Here is an 11062-nt window from a genome sequence, read left to right as displayed (position 1 = left end):
ACTTATGTTTAGTTGAGTTCACTCACATTTTTAAGGCAGCAGGTGAACTTTCATTTCTAAGTTTACCCAGCTGGAAATGATTTACAGTGAGGTTACAAAATAATATTACAGTTTGAAACTTGTAAAACTGTAAAAACCTGATGTAATTTCAAGGAATCTGCCTGATTCATTAGAATGCTTGGAAGTTGGAAATGCTTCAGACTTTCCCAGAACAATATATACATATATCAACATATGGTGTATCAAAAATACATGTCATTTTATTAATTCAGTCCTCCCAAAATGTATTATAACTTATAATCACTCATGTGACAGGAGTTCAGTGAAGGCCCTGAGGCAAGGAAAGGCTGAATGAGAATGAAAACAAATGTAAAAAGGAAAACCAACACAATGTCATGAGTTGCACAATACTGCTGCCCCTTAAATGAACTTTGTCTTTAATAAACTTCTAAAATAAGATCAAGAGTAGGGTCTATGCTACTGTTGAAAGCACAGCTTACCCACAAATCTAGTCCCAAACACATCTGTTTACTTACTTCAGAGAGTGAAATTTCAATAGCAAACCTTAATAATTAAATATTTACAGATTCATTTACACCTGACAATTCAATACAAGTAAAGATAGCAACATACAATGTTACTTGCTGTGTTAAATATTATTTAGAATCATACTAAAATGGAAAACAAAAAAACAGGAGAAAGAAAGGCACATGCAAAGTGAGTAACATCCACTGAAAATAGCACTTGCTGTGGAGACAGTGAGTTGCACTATGGCATAATTGAGGTCTGTGGACCCCGGAGCTTCTGCCTCAATAGTGAGTGTGACAGCCGTCCCAGACTCGGTTTTGGAGGGTACGGTCAGATTGATGCTTCCCTGAGCGCTTCCTCCTGCCACAAGGATCAGAGAGCTGGGGAAAGACACAGCAGTCTCCACCAGGTCAGTCCTGGCTCGGATGGTGTAGTTGCCGCCTATAGTGTTAGAGGCCACTGTGAAGTTGAGACTGAATGGGACTCCAGGCAGTGTAATGTTCTGCGATTGGGCCTGTGGAGGAACAGATATGGTTAAGTATGTTATTTCTCTCATACGATTTTTTGTACCAAACTGTGATGTAAAATTAGGGGCATTTTTTTTTTTTTTAATGGTTGTTGTAAATTGAAGCTATTTGTGTTTGTGTACACAACATTTTTCCAGATAATTCTTACTGTGATGGTTATTCTAGATCCTTTAAATTGGGTGGGTGACTGTCTCTGGAATCGATTAGTCATCGACGTGTCATTCAACAGCCCTTTGAGTTGGACCACAAACGCCCCCTCTGGGATTCTGTCTACGTTGACCAGGAAGTCTGTCGCACCCACTGCTTTGATGGATCCATTAACAACACCAGATCCTGAAGCTTCAACTAGAAGCACGTCAGTCACTGTGACTGAATCTCCTCCGGTCACGGAGACAAGCAAAGTAGCATTCCGACCTGATCAGCAATTAGAGAAATATTTTCAAACTTAAGGTGCAGTCACAAGATTTTGCCTGGCAAAAAGATCTGTTTTCCACTGTCAATAACAGTGTAATGATGTAAGCCAGAGATGGGCAACTTCGGTCCTGGAGGGCCACTGTCCTGCAGAGTTTAGCTCCAATCCTGATAAAAACTCAACTGCTTGTAGCTTTCTAGTAATCAGGGTTGCCATGTTTTGACAACAAAACAACAAAACCTGCACAATTGCTACTTAAAACTAGCCCAAATTTTTTACCAGGGTTCCCCTGGTAAAATTCACATTAATGTAGCCCAATTCCACAGGAAAAATGCAGACTTGGCAATGTAATGGAGGCCAGCTAGTAGTTGCTGTGCGAATAAACCTCACTCCCCTGAACTCAAGAGGTGCTCTAGCGACTGATGCTAGAGACTGTGGTCTTTAGCCTCCTTGTTAGAGCGCGCACCTCCCATGCGGACGGTCCCGGTTTAGGGGGGTTAGTGTAACGGAGGCCAGCTAGTAGTCGCTGTGCAAGTAAACCTCACTACTCTGATCTCAAGAGATGCTCTAGCGACTGACGCTAGAGGTTGCAGCCTTTAGCCTCCTTGTTAGAGCGCCCGACTCCCATGCAGAGCGGGGCGAGGAGGACCTGGGTGAGGGGTTACAGCAACACTAGTAATCCTGAAGACATTGGTTAGCTGGTTCAGGTGTGTTTGATTAGGGTTAGAGCTAAACTCTGTAGGACAGTGGCCCTCTAGGATCAAAGTTGCCCATCTCTGATGTAAAATCACACAGAAGTCCCTTTGAAACCAAGCAGTGTTCTTTGATAAAAACTTTAATTTGCTTGAAAATCAAAATGCGAAATCTGCAAGTAAATGTTTCACCCTTCCAGACTGCACAGATTCCTATTTCGTTGAGCAATGCTAAATTTTCCAATCCATTAAATATATTTTGAATATAAATTATATGATGCCTGACATCCATGACCCTACAGAGAACAAATTGTTTGAAGAATGGATGAATGGATGGATGATGTCATACCAATAAAAGGGCGGGTAAAAATCTGTCCCCATGATTCTCCATGACCTCCCTCAATTACCTCCACAAAGTAAACGAGGACGTCCACAGAACTCTGACCTGTATTCACAATTAAAGGAATTCTGAATTATGGACAGGTATATAGGTGTTTATTTTGTATACTACTTGATTAGACTTTTTTAATTGTTTAATTGTACATGGCAGGAAATCACCACCATAAACTTTATGGTGAATATTCCATGTCCCATATAACATTTTACAGAAGTATTTCTAGAGCTATTTATTGCAAAAGCTAAGTTAATTTGAATGGGTAAAAATATATGTCTGGTTAAAATAAATGGAAACTTTAAAAGCAATTCATACAGAGAAATAAAAAATTTACCAATGACTTTCAGGGTGTAGGAACTTGTGGAGCTGATACTAATCTTCCATTCCCCTGTCTTGTTGCCAGAGTTGATTTTTAATCTCCTTAGATTCCCTACAGTCAGGATGCTACCCAGAGGACCATCTGCCACTGAACCTGACTGAGACACACCTGAAATTGGCATTCATTAAATCAGATGTTAATTGCATGATAATTATCATATAATCTATGTAATGCTATGTAGCCTTTAAAGGGATAGTTCCAACAAAATGAAAATTATCCCATGATTTACTCTCCCTCAAGTCATCCTAGGTGTAGGCTATATGATGTGTACTGTATATAGGTCTATCTTCTTTCAGATGAACACAATTGGAGATATATTTAAAAATATCCTTTCTCCTCAAAGCTTTATAATGGTTGTGAATGGGGGAACATATTTTGAAGCAAAAATAAAATGCATCCATCCATAATCAAAGTAATCCATATGGCTCCAGTGGGTTAATAAAGGCCTTTTGAGCTGAAGCGATGCATTTTTGTAAGATGCCTCTTGCGGTTTAAACAAATAGGGCTAGGCAACAAACTCTTTTCTTATATCAAAATCCTCTAACATTTCACTTTAAAATGTCTCATTTTAGACTAATTTGTGACTGGTGTTTTGTTTTGCTCTCTCCTCTGCACCTCCATCATGCGTTAGTTCAGAGGTCACTCTTCTGCCCCAAATCGAGGTGCATGGTCATCTATTGGAAGCTAGTTATATAATAAAGTATTAAATATGATTACTTCACTTCGAAAGGTCTTTTTTAAACCACTGGAGCCATATGGATTACTTTGATCATGGATGGATGATCAAATGGATGGATGATCCCCCCCAAGTCATATACACCTAGGATGGCTTGAGGGTGAGTAAATCATGGGATAATTTTCATTTTTAGATGAACTAACTCTTTAAGGGATGCTTCACCCAAATATTAAAATTCTCTCATCATTAGCCCACCCTCATTCCATCCCAGATGTATATGACTTTCTTTCTTCAGACAAATACAAACAAAGATTTTTTAGAAAAATAATCCATCTCTGTGTGAGTACATAAAATGCAAGTGGATGGGTCCCTAAAAGTTGATGCTTCAAAAACCACACAAAGCAAACACAACAGTTATCCATACAATCACAGTTGATGAATCAATGTCTTCTGAAGTGAAATGATAACTGTGAGTAAGAAAAAAAAAACTATTTTTTAACTTTTTAAACTAAACCATTCCTTCCATCCAATGATTATATGCGGGATCACAAGAGCATCGTGTTCGAAGTTTTACATCAACATGAAACTCACATGAGAAGTGATGCAGTACAAAGAAACATAATTTCTCACACAAGTTTCACAACATGCTGACATTTTCATCAAGCGTGAATTCAATGGAAGCAATGGTTTTGTAAGACTGGAGAAACTGGAAGAACTGGAAGAGAGGGCGACTCTCTGAGAAAACAAAGGAAATCAACATTTGAATTCTCTCTTGCAAAATTAATGCCTATCTGGGACGCAATCACACTGAGTTGATCAAACCTCAGTATTGTCTTAATGTACATTTCCTTTCCTTTCTTATTTTACTCTTTATTTCTGAGCATTGGATGTTTTGTATCAATTATCATTGAACTGGTTATGTATGATACATTTACCTGACTAATAATAAATTGTTACATTTAAATGTCATATAAATGGTCAATAATCAATTGGCAATCCAACCTAAATTCAAGGTCTTAATAAAATGGAGTCAGATAAAGGTTTAATTGGAATTAAACTACTCTGCCACACTGAACGTGCAAGAAACCTTCCCCGCCCTAAGGGAAACCATCGGTGGGCAGATTGGGTGGGCTTTACAATTTATAATTAAAATTTTAAAATATTACTTTTTTCCTACCTACACCTATCATTTAGCTTTAGACATGATAGATTCATCAACTGTGGGTGGAAATTACCCCTGTGTTTGTTTTGTGTAATTTTTGAACTTTGAGAGACCTTTTATGAATCATAGAGATGGACTATTGTTCTAAAAATATTTCTTCATGTTTCTGAAGAAATATAAATCATACACATCCGGGATAGCATGAATGTGAGTAAAGATGACAGAACTATGAATCTATGAAACTAGTTTATCAAGCACATACTGTAGATGAGCATTCTGTTCATAGATTCACTGGCTCACCTGTAGGGCTGTAAAGGGTAAAGACTGGAGAGTCTCCGGTGACATACACAGTCACATTGGACAGAGATGGATCCAACACAAAAGAAAAGTTTTCTACAATGGCTGGACTTCTCTCTACGTAAAGAACAGTCACCTTCAAGAAACACAGGTTTTACCATATTTGAGTGTTAAAGAGTTGCCTCAGAACAGCACCACACAAATTAAAGCATTTAGATTAGGATATAATTGGTGGTATAAAGCCAATTACAATTTGCATGTCTATATAATAATGATAGAAATATTGTTAATAAAGTGTTCTCATTGTTGAAACATACCAGGCCAGTGGTTATTACATCCGCAATGACTACAGCGGCCTGAGACAGTGTAGAGTTTGTGACCTCTATGGTCTGTCCACCTGAAATATGGGCCAGGTCTCTGTAAAGTTGTATGTCTGACTGAGAAACTGTTCTTGATAGCGAGACATTCTGCTGACTACGTGACGAGATGGAGTTTGTCAGCAGGAAAGTGACCTGAAGTGTGGGAAGAAAGAAACAACTATTAAGACATAACCAATCCTAAATGCAATAACAAATCAAGCAATTCTGCAGATACTCACTGTAGATTTGGTGATTTGTATCATGGCCTCAACTGCGCTTTTTAATTCTGAGTCCTTTACTGAAGCATCAGTGAAAACAAAAATGTCTGATGATGGAGGAGCTTGTGTCAGTGTCAACTATAGATCCATGAAATGATGAAACAGAAAAGACAAGAACTTTTAGCATTATAATGACTTTCTGTCAGGCTTTATTGTGGATATCAAAACCGTAATTATTTCCTCTAAATATTTTTCAATTTTTCTTATAGGTTGTGCAAACAAATATGACACCATTTGTTTGAGTGTACACTACTGTTCAAAAGACATTGAACACACACACACACACACACCAGCAATCCTGAAAGGCACATCCCTGGATTTAAACCATCAGTTGATGAAAGGGAATTGATTCGCTCTTTAAATGTATCTGCATTTTCAATTTTTATCAGAGATCCAAAACCTGTGAAAAACACAAACACATCACTACAGGGTGTTACAAAACTAAAACTAAAACATTCAACAAACTGTGACTGCATTTTAGAAAAGCCTGTCACAAAATTCTTACTTGTCACACAATTTCTGAAACCTGTCACTCAAACACCAGAACCACATGTCAAATCTGCAAAACCATACACTAATTTTATAATTTATACTAATTTCACTTGTTGCAAAACACAACACACAATTCTCTATGGAACAAAATCCAACAGGAAGTATCTTAATTTCCTTTTTCAAACACAACCATTGTTTCTGTCCAACTACACATGGTTGATGTATTTCTTTTCTTTCGTACTGTGTAATACTGAATTCACAACCACAAATGCTTATGGTAAAAAAATTAATAGTTTTGTTTCAATCTTACTTTCGTGTTTACTTTGAATTTTCCAACATCTCTCAGCCAATTACTTTCAATCTTGTTCAGAAATGTACATAGGAGCTCATGAAAGAAGAGCTTTAGGTTTTGAATAACTGTGTGAATATGATACATATCCAAAAATAGAATATTATGGCAAAGGTGTTTACAACATAAGACAAATCTTTGCTTTCGAGATGTGTGTGTGCAGTGCTTCATTTTGCAAGAGATGTGAGGCATTTTGCATTTGTGTGTTAAAACTGTCTTTAACTACTATGTACTAATATCTAAATTGTAATATTTAAATTTTTAAATCTTTTGATACAATGCATTTATAGTGTAAATACATGTTTTTGCACTGTACTTATATTTAATAAATATCTTCATGTAATTACATCTGTTATTAATTTCTATAACTACATCTATAATTACATTGTTGACCATTTCCTTACACCTTAACCCACTCTTAAACCTACCAGCAAACCTGTCCTTAACCTTACCTGTATCTGACCTCAATAGCAGCAAAAGTGTCTTGTCTTGCAATACAAAATAAATATGCAATACAATACAATACAAAATGAATATATTTTGGATGTTAATACATAGTAGTTGAAAACACCAAATATAAAGTGAGACCAAAAATATATATAATTTGACATTAATGTTTCATTTTAAGCACAATAGGCCTACCCTGGTCATTAAATGGTACTAGAATATATTCTGAAGGTTCCTCCGATGTTCCTCTCCTGCTGTCTATGATACTGAAGGACACTTTCTTGGCCTCTGTGATGTAATTAGACAAACTACCCGTGGTGTCAAACACAAAAGCCAGAACTGAGATCTGACTGAGGCCCATCAATCTGAATGAGAAAGCAGATGAAATGGACAAAGAATAAAGCAAAATTTGCCCAATGTTGACCTAATAGATTTCGCATAGCTTCAGAAAACTTGGACTACAGTACATAAATATGAACCACTTATGGTACTTTAGTAGCACAAAAGGGTTCTTTCTTTTATTCCACTAAAGTACCATAAGTTAAAAGTCTCATACCGAAGAAAGGCTTGGTTTCCTGTTGCCACTCGAATGTCTTCCAGCAGTTCCACAGTAGCGTTGATGGCCATTTCAGCAGCACGCTGGTGAAGGAAGCCATGATTTGAGCTGATGTCATCCTTGTTGATGCCTCCGGTGGGGTCTCTATCACTGGTCTGGTCAAAAAAGCCGCCATGGCTACACTTGCCTGAGAGAGAGTTGAATGTACTTTTATATAAATTAGGTGTTTCTGAGTGTACAGCTTTTAGTCTCAATTCAAAGCATATTGAACTCTGCAATAAAGCTTAGATGGTTATTGATTGAGATGTGATGAAACATGATGCCTTCAAATCCTTAAATCCTAAACCCCTCAATGGGGACTGCATACAGTTACCTCTGTTTTATCTTTAACCTCCTTGAAGCACCTTGACAGTGATGTTAAGCTTCCCTACCTGCAGGTTTGCTAGGGCGTAAAAGGCTGAAATATCCTGAAGTTAATATCTTCTGCTGCAGTATCTCTGGAAGAACGTTGTCACTGCAGTCTTTTCCAACACAGCTTTTGCATGTCTTTGTATTGGAATCTAGACATCCATCCAGAAACACAAGTGTGTGTGTGAATGACAATATTCAAAGTGTGGCAAAACTGGTTACTTGACATGTGTGGACAAATGTAAAGGTCATATGATACAGCTGATTGGGGAATTTAATTTTGAGATGAATACAAAAAAAAAAAAAATCAGAAATGCCTATACAGCACCTGCTAGATTGTTGAGGGGAAGGTCAGGTCTGATCAGAGTGTTGAAAGGAGCAGTGCTTCCCAGTTCCACCCAGTTACTGTGGCTATAGAAGTCCTGCAAGAAAAAGAAAAAAAAGAAGAAAAAAAATCATTACACACATATTTAGATTTTTTTGAAAAAGCAGAGATAAAATTCTGATCTGTCAGAATTATACAATAAGCAGAGCTTGATTTGGATTTAAAAACATACCTGTAATGTATGACATACAGCCCCCAGACTGGTGCGGGCAGACAAATATCTCCCCTGTTTCATGCTGACTTTCACTGCAGCAATGCCCTGAGTGATGAGGTCCCGTCCATTTTTGAAATCTTCATTATCAAAATGATGAGCAGTACTGAACTGCTTTCTATCAACAGCTGCATTGCTAAGGGAAGTATGAGCAATAGCCAGACTGAAAGTGGGTATTTGTAATAAGGAGGAATATGAATTTGAGCAGGCTCTCTGGACGGCAGTTGGAGTCAGTTTGTTGTTGATCTGGAGGTGACGGGAAAAAATGTAAGCATAGACCCAGCAACATTTTCAAAAAAATAGTATTTCTATCAATTGAAACCTTGTATAACTGCCACTAAACGTGTAATAAATATTCATGATCAAGAAAAATCATATTAATAAATCTGGTCTTGCACAGAAGATGATTACATGTTCATCAACATTGATGAGGAGTTCACTGGTTTACAACTGGACTTGTTTCTCTTTGTATGAATACCTGTAGCTACCTTTAAATAAGTTTTTTTTTTTTTTTTGGGGGGGGGGGGGGGTGAATATATAATTATACCTATAATTATAATTATTATAATATATGATTATAATTTTATTTCATTATCATTTTCAGGGACGTGCACAGGAATTTTGAGGGGCAGTTGCTCTGACCTAAAAAAAGGGCACCCCCCCCCAACCCCCCCCTGCAGCCACGTGAGTTTGCGCGTGAGTGAGAGACGCAGGGAAATGAAATGCAGCTGAACATTTGCTCTATGAAAGACATCAACAAAGACGAAAACTAAGGACATTTAATCTACCAAACACACATTACAGTTTTGGTTAGTTATCGTTTTTTGTAATGCCTCGGTTAATGACAATGTTTTTTCCCGTTTTCGTTAACGATATAACCTTACTCACCTTTCCGACACGTTAAGTCGTCTCACCCGACAACCGCGACAATCTCCTTCTAGTGCCGCTCATGCAGGCTCAGCTCAGGTGCCGGTCGCGTTTAGCGCTGCAGCCACGTGAGTTTTTTTTTTTTTTTTTTTTTTTTTTTTTTTTTTTTTTTTTTTTTTTTTTTTTTTATCTAGGCCTATGTGAAATTCTGCATCCATTGTACGATTTTTTTTATTTATATTTTTCCACCTCGGAAGGGCAACGTGAGTCGAGAAGGGCATATGGGCAGTTGCCCGGGCAACCTGAGCAACCCCCCTGTGCACGTCCCTGATCATTTTATTAAAACACCATCTTGTCTTTCTCTGTTTTAAAATCAGGTCCGTATTCTCACAATTTTTTCCCCTTGGTTATATGACATTAAAGTGGGATAAGGTCGCAGGACTGTTCCAGACTCTATCAATAACATTTGTGATTTGGTGTGGATTTCAAAAAATTTGACTCATGTCACCGTCTGTATTTAGCAAAACAAAAAACATTCATTTTGATGCAATTGGATGTCCTTGAATGAATGCAGATAGACAAATTCAGAAAAATATTAAATATTCATATCAAAGATAAGTCCAGTTGTACATTAAAAACCAACCTACTGTAATCTATAAATATATAATTGGTAAACAGCAGTTTTAGTTCTCAAACTGGTTCACGCCCATATTTTTTTTTTCTTACAGGTAGTGTAAAGTCTCGCCCCCGGGCAGCGGCTACATCACGACACACTTCTGCCATCTTGCGGAGGAAAGCTGCCTCAGTGATTTGTTGATGTGTGAGGGATCCATCAGCAGGGAGGATTTTGAATCCTGACGCCTGAGGGGGCTGAAAGAGAGCCCCCTGGAGGAGAAATACAGCCACTACAACCAGTGAAACCATGTTCACATTCACAACTGTGGGAAAATTCATAATGGGAATTAATCAGTTTCTTACAAAAGTGATCAATGTTTATGAAATATGCAATATTTGTTTACTTCCTGACTCTTTATAAATAGGCTACAGATTAAGTCCTCCAGATAAGTCATCTTCAGTGAAGAGTATGTTATTTGTCTCAAATGTGCTAACTAACACAGTGCATCTGCTTCGGGATGGTGTCCGTGGTGGTCGATTGAGTGTACTTCTGCCTCTTTTTCAACAAATCTCAACAAATTGCCTCTTGAAGACATTAAATATTGAAAGTAAAAGTGGCCTCATCAAAACACATAATCATTTGGATTTCACTCTTATGACACACCCGTTTCAAGGCTGTGTCTGAAAACTTAGGCAACTGACTTAGCAAGCGATTGAGAAATGAATCACAACAGTCAGTGTAGGCTATATGTCTAATTAAATCCCCATACTTTAGCCAATTGTGTTCATATGCACATTTGTGAATAAAACTGTAACATCACACCATTGCTCTCTGTTATATTTACAAATACAAATTACCCCCATGAGTAACTTTTAGCTTTGGCTTTTAGAATAGGCAAAAAGTGCAAATTACTGTGGTTTACTATTTTAGACACTTGTTATTCATTTTTTTTTTTTTTTTTTTTTTAAACATTTTAATTGATGTGGTAAGCTTGTAATAGAACTAAAGTTTTGGGAAAGTGTAAACC

The 11062-nt window shown here is 37.4% G+C and overlaps 1 protein-coding gene across 1 annotated transcript; it reads right to left on the bottom strand.

The window, feature by feature from the left end:
• Positions 1 to 255: 255 nt before the first annotated feature.
• Positions 256 to 10343, bottom strand: LOC125272144 (von Willebrand factor A domain-containing protein 7-like). Its single transcript, XM_048196769.1, has 14 exons — positions 10146 to 10343; positions 8514 to 8798; positions 8285 to 8378; positions 7980 to 8108; positions 7549 to 7735; positions 7188 to 7357; positions 5995 to 6104; positions 5666 to 5782; positions 5385 to 5579; positions 5071 to 5203; positions 2888 to 3040; positions 2509 to 2604; positions 1204 to 1469; positions 256 to 1042 (listed from the first exon to the last, which is right to left on the bottom strand). The coding sequence occupies exons 1-14, from the start codon at positions 10341 to 10343 to the stop codon at positions 650 to 652; spliced, it is 2526 nt and encodes an 841-aa protein (XP_048052726.1). The 3' UTR covers positions 256 to 649.
• Positions 10344 to 11062: the final 719 nt, after the last annotated feature.

Source organism: Megalobrama amblycephala, linkage group LG7 (genome assembly GCF_018812025.1).
Source record: "Megalobrama amblycephala isolate DHTTF-2021 linkage group LG7, ASM1881202v1, whole genome shotgun sequence".
Classification (NCBI taxonomy): Eukaryota; Metazoa; Chordata; class Actinopteri; order Cypriniformes; family Xenocyprididae; genus Megalobrama; species Megalobrama amblycephala.
The sequence above is the reverse complement of the archived record's forward strand: the minus strand, read 5'-3'. Positions and strand labels throughout refer to the sequence as shown.